The sequence below is a fragment of the Neodiprion lecontei genome, chromosome 2 (assembly GCF_021901455.1).
Source record: "Neodiprion lecontei isolate iyNeoLeco1 chromosome 2, iyNeoLeco1.1, whole genome shotgun sequence".
Taxonomy (NCBI): domain Eukaryota; kingdom Metazoa; phylum Arthropoda; class Insecta; order Hymenoptera; family Diprionidae; genus Neodiprion; species Neodiprion lecontei.
In genome coordinates this window covers 32343906-32366645 of record NC_060261.1, presented here as the reverse complement: position 1 = coordinate 32366645, position 22740 = coordinate 32343906, and the positions used below count along the sequence as shown (strand labels likewise).

The following is a 22740-nucleotide window of genomic DNA, read 5'->3' as shown; positions in this document are numbered from 1 at the left end:
TCCGTAAACCAGGCAGACTGCGTTTTTTTATGAAGTTTCATCCTTGCAAGAATAAGTAGCGTGAGTTTGTAATTTTCACTCATCGATTCTATCGGAAATCAAGAACCAGACTGTCGATTTTTTGAAAAACGTCATCAATTGACTTGAAACTACTACAAATAGAATGTGCGAAAATAAGTTCCAAAAAAAGGTCACTGACTCCCGGCTATTACAATTGACTGCAAATCGAAAAAAAACCACGGCGAAACACTGATGCAAATATCACTATTAGAACAGATCGAAAATGATCGATTCCTCTGTACTTTGTATAATACCATACCAACTGTATACATAATTACTATTCGGCGATTATTCTCATTGCCGCAGAATTTTTATTCATCAAGGTTACCCTGTAATCATTAACATTTAAATAGCATGACTTTTTTTCCTCACACAACTTGATGGATGCACAGATATTCGGTGGAGCGATTTTTTACATACCCAACGGAAAAAAAAATGCTGAAAAAAGTATATCTTTATTGCTCATCAAGGAAGTATATAGCTGATGCCCGTAATCAAAATCATAAGAAATCTTTAATCACTGTTCGGAGTTACATAAGTTACTCAACATATGTTTGTTATTTTTATACGATTAAACACGAGTGTAGCAGCGTAGAAAGATCCCGGGAGGCGATATCGGCACAGTCTATATATTCGACCATCAGGGAAGAGTACACCGTAATTGTACGAAACTCATAGTCAATCACGCGATGTGTTCTCTGAGGGTGATTTTCTTCTTCGTCGCTGTAACGGCGTCAATCGAAGCTACCAGCTTCAACGTAACACAAGCAACGCTGTGGTGGCAGACAACGACTCTTTACCAAATTTGGCCACGTTCTTTCAAAGACAGTGACGGTGATGGAATCGGTGATTTGAATGGTAAGTCATCATTCGAATTGTTTAATGATCGTCGAACCATTGGTTCGAACGCGTTCGGTGGTTAGTCAGTGAGTGATCAACTAACAGTGCGGTATTTTAGTTTACGCGTATCCACAACAGTGCCGATAAAACTAAAACTAATTCATTCTCAGGTATCGCTAGCAAATTGACTCACTTGGTTGACATGGGGGTCGAAGTTATCTGGCTGTCACCTTTCTTCGCGAGTCCCTTAATCGACAGCGGCTACGATATTTCCGATTACCTTAGCGTCAATCCAGTCTATGGTACCCTGGACGATTTCGACGACCTCATCGCCACGGCAAATGAACTTGGTCTTAAAGTAGTTTTGGATTACGTACCCAATCATACAAGCGACGAACACGCATGGTTCAACTATTCCAAGTACAGCGTCGATCCTTACACCGATTACTACATTTGGAACGAAGGAATCGAGGTAAACGGCACTCGGAACCCGCCGAATAATTGGCTCAGCGTTTTCAACAGCGGAAGCGCATGGGAATGGGTGGACGAGCGTCAGGCCTACTATCTTCATCAATTTCACGTCAAGCAGCCCGATCTTAACTTCACGAACGAGCTGGTGATAGAGGAAACCAAGGTGCGATACCGGTATCATATTGATTAGCGATAATTATAATCGACCGTCACTATTACGTCAAATTTCATTGTTTCCAGGAGATACTAACCTTCTGGCTAGATCGTGGTATATACGGTTTCCGTATCGACTCCTTGCCCTACCTGATAGAAGCTGCTTCACTGGCAGACGAGCCGGAATCTGGTTTGGACGGCTACGAGTCAACTGATTACTACTATCTCGAGCACATATACACGAAGGATTTGCAAGAGAATTACGAAATAGTACAAATATGGAGGGATCACATAGACAATTATACGTCTGTGAAAGGGGACGGTGTTGAGAGAGTGATGTTCACCGAAGCATACGCAAATATTTCAAGCATAATGGAATACTACGATTACGGATCGCACATACCGTTCAACTTTTTCATGATCAAAGACGAGAATGGCGTGAATAACGCCGTTTTAGACACAGCTAGTGAAGTAGTGGACATAATTGTCAAATGGATGGAGAACTTGCCGGATAACGCAACGGCAAATTGGGTGGTAAGTTACCAAAGCAGAGATCGTTCTAAGCCACAACTATAATAGAATATCCCGAATAATTAATGGGACGATTTTTCTTTGGAAACAGTTTGGAAACCACGACAACAGTCGGATCGCAACGAAGCTCGGCGAGGCCCGCGTGGATGCTGTTAATTTACTGCTCTTTCTGCTCCCCGGTGTTGCGACCATTTATAACGGGGACGAAATCGGTATGACCGATACCTATCTTACATGGGAAGAAACCGAGGATCCTCAGGCGTGCAGCACCGACGAAAGTCGTTACGAATCGTTCTCAAGAGATCCCGAACGCACTCCTTATCAGTGGGACAACACAACTTCCGCCGGTTAGTATTTCGCGTATTCTTTTCCTCTTGGTTCTGGTCTCGACATCTCGGAAATTGCTGACACCGCGAGTTTGCATTCTACGCGCACAATTCTTTTCCAGGTTTTTCAACAAATGCTACTACCATGCTGCCGGTGAACTCGAACTATTTAACATTGAATCTCGCGGCTCAAAAGGCAGCCGATATCAGTAATTACAAGAATGTACAAGCACTTATTCAGTTGCGAAACAGTACGATAATTCAGGCTGGAAATTTGAACGTTCAAGTTATCAGCGAAAGTGTAATAGCCTTCACAAGAGAGCTTTCCGACTATCAGCCGATCGTTGTTTTGGTCAATTGGGACAACGCAACTGCGGTAACGCTTAGCCTGGAAGTGTTTGATAGCCTTCCTGAAACTTTGGAAGTTTTGATCGCTGACATTAATTCTGGCATTGCCGTTGGGTAAGATGATCGTTCGTCAATCAATACTGGCAACGTACCTAATCGATAGAGTTCATATTTAATGCATTTTTTCAAAATATTCTACCCCATTTCTTAGAGATCAATATGCCAAAACCAGCATTGAACTACCTGCCAACGCTGCAATTGTCCTGCAGGGTGTTGAGGATACCGTTTCCGGGTCACGGACCATCCGATCGTCCACTACTCGGTATATCCTTGGTTTAATTTGTCTTTTACCATTGACCTATAATCACTCGCCTATGTTATTCACGTAATAATAATCTCGTATCTATTTGTACATCAGAAAATCTTATCAACCAAAGCCGACTTTTCAATACATCGATGCTTATGATTTCAGAGTTTAAAAAGAATCGCGCGAAATGAAATATCGCGAAAATTAAGTAGATCTGATAATCAGCGAGTCACACTCAATGACGATATTGGTATACTTTGACTTCGATATGATACAGTCTTACTCAAAGGTCTTTGCATTTCGTTTCTTAGCGATTGATCAACTGCAAATGGTAGAACGTCGATTCGCCTGTGCTTAATCCGCTTTCAAACAGAATTCAATTGGTTCACGTAGAACGTATTGAGTATAATAATAAATAATTCTATTTCAGTTGGAGTGTCCGAGTGCCAATCAAGTGCGCATGAAAGTATGGGGCACTTTACGGTTTTTTGTACACACGTATAATGTGTGTATATATATATATATAATACGCGAAAGACCGTCATGCGTATGAAATAAAAACGTAAACACGAACGCGATCGGGCATAAAACGTAGGATCGTGCGCAAGCCAAAGTAAGCTCCTTATAAACTCGGGAGATAAGTTCCCCAGCGCAAATTGAATCTCGAGAGTTTTTAAGAGCATGACGTGAGCATTATCCCGACCCTGAAGTCAATATAAATGGATCTTGATAAACGGTTGAAGCAAATTATAAAGAGTAAAAAAATTGAGATGGAAAACAATTTAAAAAAAAGAAAACCAGCAAAGTTAATATAACAGGAATACCAAAAGGGTGGTAGAAATAAGGAAATAAATAACCAGATGCCAATAACAAGCCTGCGCAGGGTATGCTCACTATAATTGTACCCAAGAGAAAGAGCGATGAAAAGAGAAAGAGAAAGAGAGAGAGAGAGAAAATATATATTACATACGATGATCATCATCGCTAGTTGTTATCTCCGTCGAAAAAGATGCCGCGGTTTATCAAATTCAATGAACGATATCGATAAACAATTCTGAGCAATAACTCCTCTTAGCATACAACACTTATGCCTATACAGACCGAACGACGGCTCAGGCATGAGATGATTGATGAAAAGGTATCGTGACAAGTGCTCGGCGTCTGTACAGATATTCTTTCATTCTCTGTTCACTTAACACGTAGCCTGTCCACGTGGGTATTCCTTTCGTTCGAGAGGATGCAGCGAGATGCTATGTAACACAGCTGCATTATCTGTATACGTATAACTCGACATCTGTAAGTACACGCGACACAGGTTCGTTGATTTGTTAGAGTTCGAAGAAAGTCACGACGCGATGTAAGAAAGATAGAGAGAGAGAGAGCGAGAGGGAGAGACAGAGAGAAATAAAGAAAAAGAAGGAGAGTGTGCAGGGATGTCATAAGCGAAGGTGTACAGACAGAGAGAAGAAAGAGATAGAAAGAGAGAGAGAGAGAGAAGAAGAGGCGGCTCTCACTCCGGGCGGGTAGAATTAATTTTTACTGTTCATTATTCACGTGTCAAATTTTCATCCAGCACGCGTTAACTTCTTCACTATTCCTGCTTACGACAATCTATTTTAATTTCAACTATCTAATAGGCCAATTTTCTCTATAGACGAAACGAAAATTATAATCGTAGGGCAGCCCTTGGCACATCCCTGCTGTCGCAGCCCCGGGCTATAGATCACGTCTAATGCTGTCACAACAGATATTCGTCGAGCATAGATCCTCTCAACTCTCGTAGATCGAACCGATATCGCTTATATCACTGCCACACCGACATACCGCGTCGAGTATCCTATGACCTCTGCGGAATACGAAGAAGGTGGTGCCACTTGTCATTTTCTTACGATGTAAAGCACTTCTTCGTGTACAGAGACACTGTGGGATGCAAAAATTGTAAAATTTTTTATTTTCTTTTCAATTCAAAGCCTCGCGACAGCTCAGGTTAATCGATCGATCGATCGGAACAATAATTGACCGGTTTTTCGGCTAAGAAATTTGTTTCGTTACAAAGAACGGTGAAAAAATTGATATTTACTCAAGTCTTCGGGGGTGCTTGGTTAAAGTTGAAGATTCCGAGAAAGGGTGAAAAAAAGAGATGGTACAAAGAGGGGAAAAAACAGACGGTAAAGAAAGCGAAACGATCGATCGAAGCCTATAGTGGAGAGAATAAATGGTCGAGTACCGCGGACTGAATCGAAACCAACGCGATCGTAAGGCTATAAATCTCTCGAGGTAGAGAAGATCGAGGCGATTGAAAACGTCTTCAAACATCTCCGTCGCCGAGTCTATTATTGATTACTATTTATTATCTAGTAATAACTGTCGCGGGTAAGAGAAGTGAGAAGAAATTGAAACGCGAGGCGCAAAGAATACGAAGATGATGAATAAAATAAGAAGAAGAAACAGCGCGAGGCGTGAAGATAGGGATAATTGGAAGCCGGAGGCAAATCTGACAATGAGTTTATCCATCAATTGCACGGAAAAAGGTTGCACAATCCTCGCAGCTGCGTGCGGCGTGGGTAATTTTTTTCAATTTGTTTATTCATAACCCCGACTCGCGTTGCGCCTAACTAATATATTACACAAATAACGCAGCGAGTAGGTGCGATATATAATATCGCATTATCGGTGAACACATTCGAATTGACGGAGTGTAGCGACCAAGTTGGCAAGAACAAGCCACTCATTCTGTTTAATCATTCATCCATTGATTCCGAAGCTGCACGGAGGTTAAAAAACGACCGCCATAAAGCTCAACCCTCAAGGCTTGGCAAATCGGGGCACTGGGCATAGCTTCTCTCCTATCAGCCGGCTCATTTTCGTTCCCGGAAATCTGGCTCAGCATAAAAGTCGAGCTATCTCGGTAGGCAGATACACATCTCGCTTACTATACAGCGATACGTCACTTTTACACATAGATCCACAGCTGGAGAATAATACTGTATTCAACATACGGAATAAGCCGTTGGTAAAGATTCTTTTTGCGATTAATTTTGGTTACTAATTACCGGAAACGTGATTATCAATAACATTAATCGTTTTATCGAAATGAGGAATTACCGTTCATCCACTAAACGACGCTTGTTGAATTATACACCGAAATCCCAAGTCCCTGTTATTAAAATCCGGGTTTTCGAGTCGAATATAAATTCTTTTAAGAACAGATTTACTTTGTTCGTGCAAAAGAGGCTTTGTTTTAGAAAAGTAAAAAGAAATCGATTGGAAATCCTGAACATTGACAAAAAGTTGTTTTTCTCAAGAATGGTAACGTGTTCGTTTCTTTTATATAAATATCGTTGATTTCCAGAAAGCTTCATCGATGCCACGGATTTTTGATCTTTGTTCTAAACGGTTGTTGAGTAGGTCATTTCATGGTGACTCAATGCTCTATTTTCTTCATTAGTTCGTTACCCGATACCGATCCGCTCTAAAGGACAGAAAGAGAGCTGGAACCGTTCCGAATTCCTAACCATGCAGCGCATGGCTATTTTTATTAAAATTCGACGAAAGAAAGTGATACACCCGACTCGAGTTATAATAATTGTCACGTGTCATGGATAACGATAAAGGCGCTGTCTTATTCCGATTCAAGTTGGTCAAGGTGTATCCTTGCCATGCCAATCACGGCCCCTTTTATCCAGCCGCACCACTCTATAAATTCCTTACCTCGATGACAATCGTAAATCGATTGTTGCAGCCAGTTCTCATAGTGAATTGAACAACGAAACCTGCACTTCGGATTCTGAACCGGCATTGTCGATATTCTTTATCAAATTTGTTTTACCACCCAGTCACCAACTACCCAAGGTATAATATTGTAACGAGGTCCTGCAATACAAGCTTATACTCAAAATGTAATTTCACTCAGGACAAAAGTTTCTGACACTTCTTATTACTATTTATCACAAATAAATTAAACGAAATAATCAAACCTACTGCATATAGTTTAATGAAAACAGAAAATTCCGTCTGAATATTTTTCATGCTAATTACGATAAATTTTATTATAAAATTTGTGATAATACCACGTTTTAAAGATTTCTTCAACCGCAGCTTGACGTGTAGTATTTCATCAAAAATATTATAATTAAAGTGCAGCATCGGGCAACCCTGCAGCGGAGCTGCTATACCTATTTATACGAGAGTTTAAGATAAGCCGATTAATTTTAGAATTTAGATTCTGGAATAGCGATAAAAATCTGACGTCTCCGCTCTTCTATATTTCTCGGCATCACGGTTTATGAAGCGAAGCAATGGCGAGTTCATTTTCTGCTGCAGTTTCTCGTTCATATTTCACGCGAAGACATAACTCTGTGCTGCTGACACCCGTTCAAGACGTGAAACAACCTCGATTTTTTATCTCAACCAAGTATTGTACAATCGTTACATACACTCTGCTATTCTCGATCCTCTTCGAAAATTTCTCTGAACGCCTCGGGGTTGTCAATGACGAGCAACTAGCCGTTGTCGACTTCCTTAAACCACCTCATAAACGCTGCTTGTAATTTACAGCAATTGTCTAGTCAACTGTGAATCATAAATTGTTCGGAACTAATAATCCGAACTTCGGTACCGAGCCCCTGTTAAATTGTTTACCGCATCGTTGCACTCGTGAAACATATATCATCGAAATTCACTGCTTTGTGACGCGAGGTAATTGTTCAGTTTACACAAAATAAAAAACTTGTAATTTATGGCTTCAACTTTTGTCTCATTAAAATAACAATCTTAATGATTATTCTTGTTTTGTACATAATTGTAGGCGGCACTTTCGAATGCATCGACGCTAAAAAAATTACGTCTGGAGTATGAAATGGAAAAATACAATGTTAACGGCTAGATTGAAAAGAAACAGTTATAATTCCGAAGCCGATTTCTTCTCAAAAAGGTAACAGATATTGTCCAAGACATTCTACGCACAGATTCAATTGTCATTAGTTTATCATTATAAAATCTTTTTATTTACCCGACATAATTAAAACGTGTGCGCTTGATGTATCATCATTATATAACGAGCTGTTTGTATTTTATATTGTACTGTAGTAATCAGCAAACAAAATCCGTCTCACTAATTGGATTCACGTATACATTTACGTAGTTGTACGATCCCATACGAAATATCACGTATGCGTACATACATATAAACATATGAGAATATATTCTTGATGACTGATAATTAATCAGCGTCACAGTAATCATTCTCAGAAATAGTTCATTTATCCGTTCCTTGCCCTGCGCTCGGGATCCAGGCGTGTATTAGAAGTGTTAGAATATTAGGTGTACGACTGAATTAGTCCTAAATATGACGATTAATTAGCTTCCTGAGCACGCGTCCTGACTTGCCTGGAGCATAGACGAGGCTGTTATAATTGGTAATCATAAGTGGAGTCACGCATTCCGCCGAAAGTGTAATTTCTTCTCATCCCGTACGGAGAAAATTAACGATAGCAAAAAAGATTACAGGTATACTATGCTCGGTAAGGAAGAGCAATGAAAACAACAAACTTGAAAGAGAAATCGGTTTAATTTTCCTATCTCGAGGATCGCGACCGTAATATTAATAATATATGTATCGATACACGGTAGCTGTCCGAACACGCGTGTCGTGTGTACGGTGTAATAGCGGTGTGTAACTGGATACGTGAAATTGTCGTTACGTGAAACTACCGTCGAACGAAAGAAAGAAAATAAAACGATTTCGATGTAAGTAAATAAAAATATCAGATTAGCCACGTCCGTGAAAAACTCTTTACAATTCGTGCGGTAAAATATTTCCAAAATAACGCATACAAGCGTATTTATACTTGTGAAGTGAAAAAAAAATAAAAAAAAAAAAAAAAAACGCGCTCATATCCATCGATAAGAATTGTTTTATATTCATTTGCGTAAAATTCGAAGGCAGCTGTAGATTCAAATACTTAATTGAAAGGAACTCTTTTATCAGTTTCGGAAAAATAGTGTTTCGTAAAACTTGCAATTTTTTGTTCTTTTGCAAACCCAGATCGAGCCAAAATTCTTCGTTGATTGAACGAACTATGTTAGGAAAAATAGATCTCGTTCGGATGTATATGAATTAAGATATTTTTCTGACCGCGAGCGTCGTCATATTTCTCATCACCTTCGTCTTTTTTGTTATCTTCAGCAAAAAATGACTCAATCACACTATAAATATACCTCATGTACACCAGTTCGTTTCCTGATATCTTCGTTAACTAGATGTGTGGGTGAGAGCTCGACCGCGACAGGAAGGAAGTTGGCGTGAGCGGACACGAGAAGATATTGCGAGATACCGAAGTACAAAAGTACCGTCGTCGAGGCGAAGCGTGTTATACGTATAATGTGTAATTTACGTATGGGCGACGGTAGAAACCGAGATCAGATTAGTACGGTATTGGAACACAAAGACGGAATTTAGTGCGAATCGTTAGAGGGAATCAACGGAATTGAGATCAGCTTCGGAGGATCGGGAGTTTCCTCATTTTTTTTTACAGCGCAAAAATTCTCGTATACAGCGAGTGTGTACAACACACAGGGTCGCGATGCAGTTTCACGCAAATTGCGATCAAGGTGTACATAACTGCGATACGCACGTAGGTATAGGTATACGTACCTATAAAGCTGGTATAAAGCTCGTGCATACGCGCCGACGACTCTCTCAGGTGGTTATAACTCGTTTTCACGTAAGCACCGAGAGGATTGAGACAGATTGAGAGACGAGATGAAAAAAAAAGAGGGGAAAATAAGAAGAGGCAGAAAACAGGTGTGTAGGTGGGAGTGTCGAGCATCGAAGAAGATAAAGAGAAAGAGAGATGCGGTAAAGAAGGTTAAATAAAGCGAAGAAAACGTCGCTTCGTATCGTGCTTGCGAAGTTTCCGGTTTAAAAGTTAATTCCAAAGATGCATAGGATTGCTGGATGGGCACGTTGTACCGTTCAGCCTTTCACGATGCCTACCCGTTCTAACGATGCATCCGAAGAGGAGTGCAGTTGCAGCTGGTAACTGCAGCCGCATGTAATAAGAAAAGAAATAATAATATCGCGTTCCGAAACGTTCGCCAAAAATCACTCGATGATCGCAGGTTACAGGTGGCGAGCGTGTTTATCCTCGGATTGACGTTCCCGGATAATCGAGGCTGCTTCGGTCATAATCGGTCATTGCTGCTTCTGCTCCGCAGAGAATAAAATGAATAAAAGACCAAATACCACAGGGATCCGATTTTTCTTGACATCGTCGGTAACCTTCCGTTTTTTAAATATTCGGACTCTCTTCGAACAGACGCTTGAACGTTAAGTTTGATGAATAAATATGAACTGATTGTTAATCGAATTTCTATTCACTCGTACCTGCTCGCGAATTAGTTTTTCGATCAGCGCGTATCGTCGATTGAGCCATCGATTCGTTTGATATATTTTTTCATCGAAAAGCAGGTCTCTGCGGCAAGGATGCGAGCTTAACGCCATTTGGTACGGAGATCGGATTCAATTAATACGATTTAAAACGGTCCACCACTTCTGCAGGCGAGCCGCGACGCGAGGCGAAACGATCCGACCATGGCTCTCCAGGTGAACAACTTTATTTTCTCTTCCCAAGTGGCCGCGGTATTATATATATACCAGGTCTTTTGACAGACGGTCATTTTTATTATCCGTTGAAGGATTTGCGGCGAATCGCTCGCTCCATGCCATTCGGGAGGGTAATAATTAACCAGAGCGATTGAAAAAATGTCTCTTAAATTATCGTGTGTCGATACTCGATCCATTAATTCAGAGGCTATAAAATATAAGCGAGTGTGCGATTTTAAATCAATGTTTATGAGGCTGTATGATTCTTCTCCCTGCATGTAACTATTCTTCGACTTTGGAGTAGTTTAGTAATAGAACAGGGTTGGTCTATAGTCTATTTTCTGTAAATGAGTTCAATTTGAAGTGATTTGTGGTTAGCAATTTTCAACTCACTTATGCAGTTCATTTCAATCGAGAATTGTTCACAAGTGACACACGGTTAAAACGACTTGTATAAAAGACACGTCGGTATCTGATTTCACCCACCGTCAAATCCCGCTGGAAGAAAGACACTCGAGGGTGTTCGAAAGCTATTGAAACAGTCGATCAAGTCGATTCAAAGGTTTCTCTCGTCACCGTGAAATTCTCGCAGCTCATTGCACGGAAGATCTTGATCGTTAAGTCTTTCGGTAAATTAACAGCGCTGGAACGATTGAAACTTTCGAACGTAGTGTTCTGCGCTAATTGATCCGTCGCACTTATCGCTCTTCTCCAAGTTCAACGATTGAAAATTTAGTGACCCTGGGGAGCAGCCCGATTCATCGGAATGGGCGTCGACGGCTAATCGCAATCACGCATGGTGCACGGATACGCGTAAAGTAAACGAAGACGAGAAGAGTGTTGGCGCAAGCGAGGATGACAGCTGGTGACGAGATACCGTCGTGATAACCATCGCCCGATAACTTCGCGACATATCGCGCCTGAGGTTACTCAGTGCTTTAGCAAGGCTTTACAGAGTCCACGATCGGTTTTCCTTTTTCATTGGGATCTACCAGTTTGCGGCAAATGAATTATCATTTCGGGCTACTGCCGTACGTGTGTAGTTACATTAAACCAGACGTAAGGGTTTGTTATCTTTTCAACTATGACAACAGACTCGTAAATCGTAGAGCTCAAGTGAATTGAAAATGTTTCAAATGTATTGGAACCGATAGGGTGGATCGAATTTGTGCTTCAATTTCTATTTGGTGGAGTTTACGGCACGTAGACCAATCAGTCTTAACACCGAAAACAAGCCATAGCAAAGATAAACACGTGCGATAGATGACACCGTCCACTCTGATATCGAGCCGAAAAATTTTCATGGACCGATTTACGATCGGCTGTCAGATTAGCGAGTAGGACTAGCTGCAGAGAGACAGATGCGGAGGATTAGCCTCTCCTGTCTCTGCCGTCTGCCCCGTTGACAAGCGCCGGTGCATCGATGTGGTGCACGATGCGCGATGCAAGGATAGAGAGACACGGGACGCGATCCTGATTCAACGGAGGCGCCTTGGCAGAGCGCAAAGCTCTCGAAAGCTCATCTTTCCGGTGTCTGACAGGGTTCTCCGCTAACAAACTCACCGTATTTAAGCCCGTACCAGTTGGCCTGAGGTCTTCCATACTTGTTGGTAGGCCAGACCCTGACGGGTTGGTTGACGGGAGAGGGACAGGGTTTGTAGTAAACCATGCATCGGTGGCATTTCCTCGTGAAAGCTACCCTGGGAGAGGAGGGTTGAATGTGAACGTAGGCGACGGGTTTTCTCCCGGAGTAGAATCCCTGGACCCGGGGCCAGCGATACCCCCTCTGGTATTTTCTCCTGCGGTGAAAATCAGGCGGAATATCCGCGGCGCGTTTCCGCAGGCTGCGTGAATGCTCTCGTGGGAAAATTGGCCCCTGAACCCCTGGAGGAATCCCGGTTTTCTCACCGCCCTTATCGACGACACTCCCGCGGTTATCGCGCTTGCTCAAACCGGGCACAAGGGTCCACTCAAAATCTTTGGAAAACACTTTCGGCGCACCGCTACTTCCCGCTTCCCCGCTTCCTCCGGGCCCCCCTGATACCACCATAAGCACCGACACTAGGACCAGGGCAGCGCCGCCCTGGGACCGCAGCAGCTTAATTCCTTCCGTCATGACTACCCCATAATAAGGGATCCCTTCGAACCTCGAAGGTCCCAGACGCCGAACTCGCGATCCGAACCCGACTACCCTGCGGTACCTAACCTGATGGTTGGTACCAGGGTCACGCGTCGCTTGCTTCGTTTCCTCCGACTTACGCCTCTTCCTGCGGGCGGTTTTTCTTCAAAAATTTGCAACCTGTAGGAACCACCGACGTCGAGACACCTGCAGCATCGGCGTTACGTTGGCTCCGATGGCGCGGCGTGCGGTGCTTCGAGTCGCGTAGCTCGCGGTACACTGTTCTTACTTCTTGAGCGCGCTACCATTAGCCGGGTCTCCTCCTCTCTCTTTCCTCTCTTCATCTCTTCCTCTCTCAAGTCTTCGTCCCACCATCTCTCGCCCGTGTACTACTCGCCCAATTCCAAGTTTCTCTCTCCTCTCCCTTCCTCTCACTCTCTCTCTTTCTCTCGCTCTTTCTCTGGCTGCATCTCGCCCGGTGTTTACTATGCCGTGCACGTGGGTGCACCGGGCGAAGATATCGCCGGGGAGTCGAGGCCTCAGAGTCAGATTCATAGGGGCACGGAGGTAGGGTAAGATAAAAAAAAGCACCTGCACCAGCCGCGGCGAAACCGCAGCGACTCCGGCTTTTCTTCTCCTCGATTTTAATCCTTTTTCGGAAACTTCTTTTTCGCCGATTTTCTCTCCGCCTGGTTTCTCCTTTACCCCCTTATCCCCGTCCCAGGTAGCAGAATACACACCCGCGTATAACACACGGGAACAAAAAGAGGGACATCCGGCCCGTTTTGCACGCGTCTTATCCCGCCCACATCCGACCTTCTGCCACGGAGTGCCGCGGGCCCCGTGATAACGTAGTGGAATTTCATACACCGTACGTTTCAGACAAAGCGGATACTGTTCGGTTCCCCCACAATATGGCGCGTGACTCGTCTCTGCATCCGCGAGATTAATTGGTCGTTTTAGGAGCAGGTGATGCGGTTCAGGGCATGTGTGCATTATACATCCAACTAGTAATTTACTCGTTTCTCAAACCTTGCGGTTATCACATATATTTCGTGTCAGGGGGGAAAGCCATTAGAGACTGATTTAAACTGACGAGACGTTTCCGTTCGATATAATATACGTGTTATTTATATTTGAGCACCTTTTTAACCAGCGCATCTTTGACTGCCGCTATCGAAGGTTTGTTGATGGATTGTCTTTCTTCTAAGATTCCTAGACACTCGTTTTAACATCACGTTCATTTGGTTACTAAAATTGGTGACCGTGGTCAATCGATTATCCATTCTTCATACCATTTAGACGATCGATCTCCGAAACTGGCTTGAAATCTTTTTGTTTTCTTCATTTGTCAAAGTCTGCTACAGTTTCAAAAATCCTCCAATTTATAGCCACGTTAACTTTTCACAGGAGTTTCTACAGCAATGATTAGCGAAACCCGTGTGCATTGAATATCGCAATGAAAGTGTAAAATTCTCCTCGTATATCCTCGGTTCACGGGGCAAACGTTTATACCTGCAACGTCACGTCACTTATCCAACATCGTGGGTTACACAGGCGTACGAATACCCACCAAAGCGAATGAATGAACGATTAAAACGTCAAGCTGTCATTCCATCGCTTATGCCGCACGGTTCGAAGTCCGCAGACGGTGTCCGTCTGTTAGTTTTACAAAACGCGCCTCCTCCTTGTTCCAGAGGGCAAAGGACCCATAAAGTACCCCATGGCGAGATCGCGGGCCCGCAATAACGCGTTTGTAAATACTTCCGCACTCCTATCATCCTGCTCCGGGCGTCGCACGTACTTACACGTGAATAACAGATAAGTGTCTAGGTACCTGATAAGTGCCTCGTACGTTTTACACCGAGCCGCCGACAACGTGTCGATGAAACGTAACACTTGCGTGCATTTCTTGTATCGTGGAATGAAACGACGAGAAGAAAATCCGGGGAAATTCATTGCGGAGGCAATCAATTGCAGTATAAAACTGCGGTACGTTTTGCCGAGCGTTCCAATTTGTTGTAGCCATTCTTTAAAAATATTTCAAGCACTGTTATAACGTGCAATGGTTTTTCGCAGCATATGTACATCGAGACATGTAGAGTATACATAAAAGGTATGCATATACCTTGGTATAAAATGAAAAATTGACGGCGATTTGCAACAAGTCAGGCGGAAGACTCGGCGAGGATAATGTCTCCGGTGCATACTTAGGTACATTCATCCAGGCATCCGTCCATTCTTCGAGATAGAAACGGTCATCGTTTACGGTCAGTTTTACGACACCGCAGTGGGTTCTACCCGCGGAATACCGAAGGGACTTCACGTAAGTTTACCTTAACGAAATCCGGAAGCAGTAACATCGCTAATTGATGGTATATAGACGGGAAATCGTGCGAGGAATTTCAAATGCAACGATGTGAGTTAAAGTTCACGGAAATTTCCCCCGCGTCCAAAGATATTCCATCTAAAATAAATACATCGAATAAGGTGCGAGTTCACTTCGTGACTAAAAATTGTGGTTTCCCTTGTATTTGCGTGATTCGTTCATTTTTAAAATCCTCGACGAAAGCTTTCTTTCCTTTGCCTACTGCAGCTTGGACGACAAAGATATTATATCTGTGTACGAACGATTATACCGCGGTAGAATGACGTGGTGAAATATTTCAAGTAGGGAGAGAAATGCGTCACGGATACGAGGAGGATCGTAGGATAGTAATGAAGAAAAGAAGAGGGAATAAGAGCGCAAAGCGAAGCATTGCTGTTACGTAACCCCCTGGTGGGAAGAAGCCACGGCTAAGAAGGATTCTTGTATTTTTTTCTTTACCTCTTTTTCTTTCCTTTCGTTTCTCTTTCTTTTTTATTTTTTAATCACTGCGCTAGATTAAATTATTAAGGTCGGTATCATCAGAAGAAATCTTATCCAGTATACCTTCTTACGCAAACAAGACCGCCTTCCTCGCTGTACCTCATCCTCTGTAATACACGCTGTACACAGGCATTTAGCTACGAAAATATAAACAGTCCACGTATTTTCTGGCACCGATCATTCTGAAACGAGATTTGGAGTACACGATCGAAAGAAGAAAACCAACAAACATTATAATAATAAAATAACAAAATTGAGAAAATACAAGACTGATAAAGTAACATTAAAAATTGAAATCCACCTGGACTGATATCTGGAAAGTTCATCAGCGATCATCCGAGGCATGCGTATCGTGTTCTATTTTTTTACTTACAAGATCGTTGCACAAGGTATCGGGGTATCGAGTATACACATTAATTGATTTCCACATACGAAGGGTCTGACGATAGGAATCCATGTCACAGAGGTATCGAATTTCCGAAGCCTAATTCCGAACAAAATATCCGGGCAAAGTAGTATAATAATAACAGATAACAAGAGAAGGGATTAAACATTTTTTTAACTAATTTTCCGGGGATTACAAAAACGAACATGCTGCCGAGTACTTTTTGTCTCATCGTGCAGTTGTATGCGAGGAATTTGAATTAAGGTCAACGGCGTTCCGAGTACCCTGCAGCACGTGTTCTCTCCTCTCTTTCCCTCTCTCTCTCTATCTCTCTCCCCGTCTCTCCCCGATAGTGAGAAAACAGTTTTGGCTTTTTTCAGGCACAGAGAGGACCATTATTATACCACGGCGAGATTATACCTGCCTCGACGTCATCACCTGCGTTTTCATTTTCTTTTTTCCCTCCCTTTTATCTCTCTTCCTCTTCTACGTCTCCTTACTACATGTATGTATATATGTATATGCGGGATATGAATTTCAGCTTTATACGTTGCAGGTAGGGTAAGTTTGGGAGAGATACCCCCCTTAAATGTTGTGAAAAATCATTGGATCGCAAAATCGAACTGCTGATTGCATGGATTTCTTACACAGGGACTATTCGGTGACATAAAGTCTGATGGTGAGAATTTTAAATTATCCTAATTACGCGTAATAACAAGAACTATTTACACGATATAAAAATATTTAAACCATTTGAGTTAGTCAATCGTCTGCAAATTTTTTGAAAAAAACTCCAACATATTCAAATTCAAAAATAAATCATTAAAATATTACGAGTAAGCTGATCATACCAGCATTGACTTGAAATTTATGAGAAAGTCAATATTTTTGGGAATGTTTTTCAAAAGAAAAACGACTGAAACATTAAGTTAAAAAAAAATCGTTGTTCAAAATGCAAAGAAGTCAGTGATTTTTATAAGATATCTTCAAAAAAAATTTTTTCATAAATCTACGATTTGAGACAGAAAAAAGATGTCCCGACTTTTTTCAATATTTGGATTCGTTTTCCAGTTGCATTAATTTGAAAAATTCGAACTGAAAATTTTTCGAAAACTCACAAGTCAACGTCGTATCGAGATAAAACTTTTAAAAAATATAAAGGTTTTATGACTAATGCCGCATGTTTTTTCTGGGAATTTCTGAAAAGTTCAGCTATTGCAACGAATTGCATTCATTTACGTATTAATAGCAAAAAAGAAAAAAAAAAAGAAATATGTCCACTAATTGTTAGGGAAGATTTTTCACGGACTTATCATATGTATAATAATTGCATGCGAGCAATTAAATACATATCCTAGCACGAAACGCGATGTGGTCGCATGCCCGGAAACGCGTGGGTGTACGCGCGTATTAATACGCATTCGTTACCATGTAAACGACCTTTGATTTTTCCTTTAACATTTTTTTTTTTTTTTTTCAAATAGGTTTCTATTCATTCGACTTTACTTCATTTCAATGGCAAATTATGAACGATAAATAACTCGAGTGATAGACTGCGACCCGTTATAATCGTAGCAAATTTACATGGGAATGTTGATAATACAGTTACATTCGGTATGTGACAATCACTGAAGATACCGAAGACATGATCGATGAAGTAAATGTGAAAAAAATGGTAATTCAAGTACGACGTTCTTACAAAATTATTGAACAATTTTTACGCAATTTTTATACTTCATTATACTCCACGCATCGTACAATAACATTATACGTATTACGACATCTAACGCATTTCTTTTCTGTTTTTTTCATACTTTCATACTGTACGAAGTGACAAATAATTCTCGTCAAATTCAAATCGCGCTGAACGATGCAAATTTACTTTGACTATAAATTAATATTTACTGATAATAAAGCTGTTGCGTGATTACATTAATATATCGAGCTGCACAGCTGTGCGCGTATATTTTCAACGCTCATGATTTATTTATCAATTCCGACGATTGTAATTTCTTCGAGATGCTATTCACCGTACGAAATCGTGAATCACACATATCAATAAGCAATCGCTGATCAACGAATCAGGAATTTGCATTGAAATATGTAACGAACATGAAATCGCTTGTCACCTAATCTGCGAGTAAAAATAGTTCCGTCGAATTCCTGCATAAATATTATCCACCCAATACCCATACACAACACGTGTATAAATTCGTTACTGCATAATGGGATTTATTCAACCGCCGAGAACAATCGATGAAAAATCTAATTTTTTACATCGCTTCTTCTCATCTCGATCCTTTTGTTTATTCATTTTTTTTGTTTTCACGAGTATCTGGCGCACTTTGCGAAGCCTGCGCGTACATGAAGCGGATGATAAATTGCGAGGGTAAAAAGTATCGGCGGGGATCGTATTATAGAATATGGGTAGCGGTAACTTCATAGGGACCGCGTCACGCGTACTGGACGTGTATTATCCTCCCATAAGTTTGTGTGTTACACGAGTGTGGCGATGCGACGAGTGAGTCAAAAGATACGATCAAAGAATCTCTTGTTTGTGTCCAAAGCGCCAAGAGGAGATCCCCTTTAAAGACTGGTCCGCCGGATTGACGATGCCGAGAGGACGAGGACGACGACGACGAGAAGAAGAAGGAGGAGGAGGAGGAGGAGGATGAGGAGGATGCTGACTACTTCGTTGACGACAGCGAGGTCCGATTTACTTGCGCACGAGAACGCTGATCCACACAAGTAAACGCGTACGCTTCGCTTATGTCGTTTCTCTGACGTTGCTGCCGCTGCACGGGGACGCAGGGCTCCATGGGAGGAACTTATCGCAAGAACACCGAACGAAGTTTTGACACACGTTTCATTCTCGACCCTCTTCGCCATACGTGATTAGATTTAAACGCCTTCGTTAGAACCCTCGGCGAATAGTCGATTGTATCGATTTATAATTGCCGCGATCTTTGTCGAAGGAGAAAAGAAAATTGGCTCGTTGTTTCTTTTGTTATTATTACTATTATTATTATAACAGTCGGTATTTAGAATTTTCTTTTTTCCCCCCGTTTCAAAGTTCAAATTTGTTCATACTAACTTGGCGAAGTGTACCTAGTTATAAAGTGCAGCTGCTGTATCGAAGGGATGGATAAATTTAAAGTTATATAACTCGTGATTTTTTTCTTTTCGTAGCTGAAATAGGCATGTATCGTGATTAAACGGATTTTTAACCAATTTCTCAGGAATCGCTTTACGTAAAATAACTTGCAATTTCAAGAATTGCATAGTCCCTCGTTTTATTCCCATTACGATGCACGTTTCATTGATTTTTTATTTTTTTTTTTTTACCGAACTGATAATGAAGGAGAAAAAACAGGTTGAACACTTGGTTTATAAATACACGATAAATACCCCATGGTTACTTATGATTCTGAGCCCTGTAAATTTTACCGTCTCCGTTATACCGTCGCGTACAGAGTATTTTTCGACGTAGAATACACAGTAAAACGGACTAATAAAACCTAGCCAGTGTTACAACACGGACTACGTGATAGGGCCCATAGTTATTCCCGCAAGCATTGTTCAGCCACCCCGTTTACTGCGTCAGATCGCCGCCCTGTACTTTGGGACCATCAGGGATTTAATGTCGGCTACCTAAACACCCAAATTTTATATCACGAAATACATGTGCCGGCAATACGGTTGCTGAGTGCAAAACTGCGATGAAATTCGTTTAATTTCTTCTGACTTCTTCTTACCAAAAGCTGTTTTTTTGGTTGGGAAAAAATCGATAACTTTTACTACTTTTTTGCGATTTGGTTGTACGTTGAGTCTTTGTCAAATTGTTGTACGTATTCGTAAGCTACAGAGGTCTCTTTAAAATTGCAAAAGGTAAAGAACATTGGAATTAGAAAGGAAAAATTAGAAAACGATTTTTGAGTTCAAATCATTCGATTCACTCGATGATGGTTCGTTTTACTCGGAAGACTAGTTTCAACAAATTGATTGAAACGGATTTTCATTTCTTCTTTCTGTAGTGAATTCGATATTGCCATTTACTGACTTTAACGAATATATCAGTTCGATGTTGTAAAATCGAATGATTAACAAAACTAACGTAAGATAAAAAAATGCTACAGTAATTTGATAGAAAATAGACTTTTGAATAAAGTGACCTGCATCGACAGTGTGCAGATATTAGATTTTTGACCATTTTCAAGACATTTGAAACAAAGCATCGAGTATTTTTAATTTTTTTATTCTTAAAAAGAGATCCTCGCGACAATACGAATACAAGAATTTGATCAAAGCACAATGCACGACTGTCTCGTAATAAAATTAACGAAAAATGTCGATCTTCAGCCAGCCAATCCCCTGATAAGAATCGGTTTTCTTCCACTCAGTTTTTAATATCTGAACATTCAAGCATTGGCCTGGTGCGGTAATATTGCATCTTCAAATTTCCTCTCCACTTTATACAAAATCCCGTGCGAAATTGTTGCATGATCCTTATCGTTATACGCGTACCTCGTTTCACTAGTTAATCAAGCTCGTTGATTACGCGACGTCGGTTATCCCTCGTTCACGATAATCGAGGCAAGTGACGTTACAGATATGAGATACACATATGTACATATATAAATGCGTGTATGAGAGAAAAAAAAAAGAAAAAAAAAAAAGAAAAACTATAAATGCAAGGAAGAAAGGGGGGTAAATTACTTAATACTCGAGGGCACGGTCCGAAGATGCCCGGTGGCGTTGGGCACGGACCACCCAGGAGGTGATTGCCATGGAGATGGCACGCGGTGTTCAGCTCGAGTACGTGATCGCGGACCTTAACAAACCGCGACCTGGTGCAATTCCGGGGTGCAGTTTATACCGTATTATAGTGTGGCATGTACGTTAGGTACTGCACTTTAAACCGCATACCCGCGAGATTCGTGAAGGGCGAAGATTTCAATTTCGCGACGAAAGACATCGATTTTCGTCATTTTTTACACGCATCGAAACGCAAGGATTATTTATACGGCATTGTAACCTACGCGCACGAATAATCGATTTATTCATTGTTATATAAAAAAATGAATGTTTTATTTTCAAATGACATTTATGTTTACAGACAGGTATGGTATCTGCATCCGGTACAAGAATGTCGCGCGGAGATGAGACGAAGGTGGTAGGCGTCTCCATTAGACGACCTAACTGTAGGTATGTAAGATACGGGAATTTAATATGCAGTGAATAATTAATTAGTATACGTCAAGTAAGACGCGAGCGACTTAATTACGACCATAGCATATAGGTATACGCGCAAGGTGTATGATGCATAAAACGAATCCACCCCGAGGTATGAAATTATTATTCTCTAAATATTACACCGCCGAGTATTATAATTATCCTTAGTATGATGGTATCACAGCAATGATAGTTATTGCAATAATTAAATTTAATTAATCTCCATCATTTATCCTGTACAACGAAGTTCGGTGGCCAATTTTCAGAATTGCGTTTTTGATTTGAGTTTAGTAATCGTGTACTGAATTTAAACCGCAGATATTGCACACGAGTGAAAAAGGTATGTCGCCTATTCGGTTTCATGCTGTTGATCCATTTTGTCTTTTTATTTCCTGGTATTTATCAAGTGCATCGTGCGACGTGGCTAATTTGCATAGCGGATTATCGACCACGCGGTAAATCATATCGAGCCGGATTGGCGATGAGGTGAAACTGCCGGAAGCCTGATGCAAGCGTGCGCGTATATACCGTACATATGCCTACATGTGGACCGTATATACGTGACTCTTTTACCGCTGACAACTTGAATTTAACGCCAGTTAATACCAGATTCGACGATTTTTTTTTCTACGCAAAAGGTAAGAATTTTCGAACGCTATGCATCTACGTTTAAAAATTTTTCTTTCCTGTACTTTTGTCTACATCGTGCTGACCCAGATTCCTGATTATTTATTAAACGTAAAACACAGCCGTGTGCCAAGTCATATAATTTAGAGCGAGAAAGCAATTAGAGAGATAAATTTGCTGATTAATTTCCACAGCACAGCTAAGCGCCTGACCTAATACCCGCAGCTTAAGTAATAAATACAACAGGGCGCGTATAATGCATGTAAGTTTAAAGGTGTGCGATCGTTTTCTCTCTCTCTCTCTCTCTCTCTCTCTCCGTATCACTTGCTCTCGTTATTTTTTCTTCTTCTCCGTTTCTGTATATAATATATCGTTCCTTCTTCCGCTCGACGGTCCATGAAGGTGCGTGAATGCAGCGTGCTCAAACAAGAGATTACCAACCTACAGGTCTAATCGTTACAAGCTTTACATCGCGCCTATCAAAAGCTGCACATCACGTTGTTACCGAACACGCGCGAAGACACACGAGGCTAAATATAAATCGTGAAGATTTTAGAAGAGAGAAAAAAATATAAGGAATTTTTTCAGAAATTTAAAAGATAAAAACAAAATATGGTACAAGAATAAGAAAAACTCATGCAACAGCTGCAGCACCTACCAAATACTTATTATGGAAAGTTGCAGGTATAAGATTTTGCAATTATTCACACTCTGCATTCAGATTTTTAAGCTGATAATCCAAAGTAGATCTACAATCAAAGTTTCGTAATTCGACCGAATTCAGAATTTTTTTTTTGAATTTTTTTCCTCTCCTGATGTAATTCGATCACAATCAAATAATGAGTATAAAAAGTGCGATAAGGAAG

At 41.1% G+C, this 22740-nt stretch overlaps 2 protein-coding genes across 9 annotated transcripts in view; one reads left to right on the top strand and one right to left on the bottom strand.

Moving 5' to 3' along the window:
* The window catches only part of LOC107217004 (laminin subunit alpha-1), a 167918-nt gene that overhangs the window by 13431 nt on the left and 131747 nt on the right, over positions 1-22740 (bottom strand). The gene's annotated exons all lie outside the window — the stretch shown is intronic.
* LOC124293080 (maltase 2-like) lies at positions 710-21207 on the top strand. Of its 7 annotated transcripts, none has more exons than XM_046732355.1 (7): positions 710-918; positions 1071-1534; positions 1612-2058; positions 2147-2402; positions 2504-2843; positions 2941-3051; positions 21132-21207. In XM_046732355.1, the coding sequence occupies exons 1-7, from the start codon at positions 750-752 to the stop codon at positions 21190-21192; spliced, it is 1848 nt and encodes a 615-aa protein (XP_046588311.1). In that variant the 5' UTR covers positions 710-749; the 3' UTR covers positions 21193-21207. The 7 variants fall into 7 exon arrangements, with proteins under 7 accessions (XP_046588311.1, XP_046588313.1, XP_046588316.1 ...); XM_046732357.1 differs by lacking the exon at positions 21132-21207 and adding an exon at positions 18583-19050; XM_046732360.1 differs by lacking the exon at positions 21132-21207 and adding an exon at positions 16667-16694.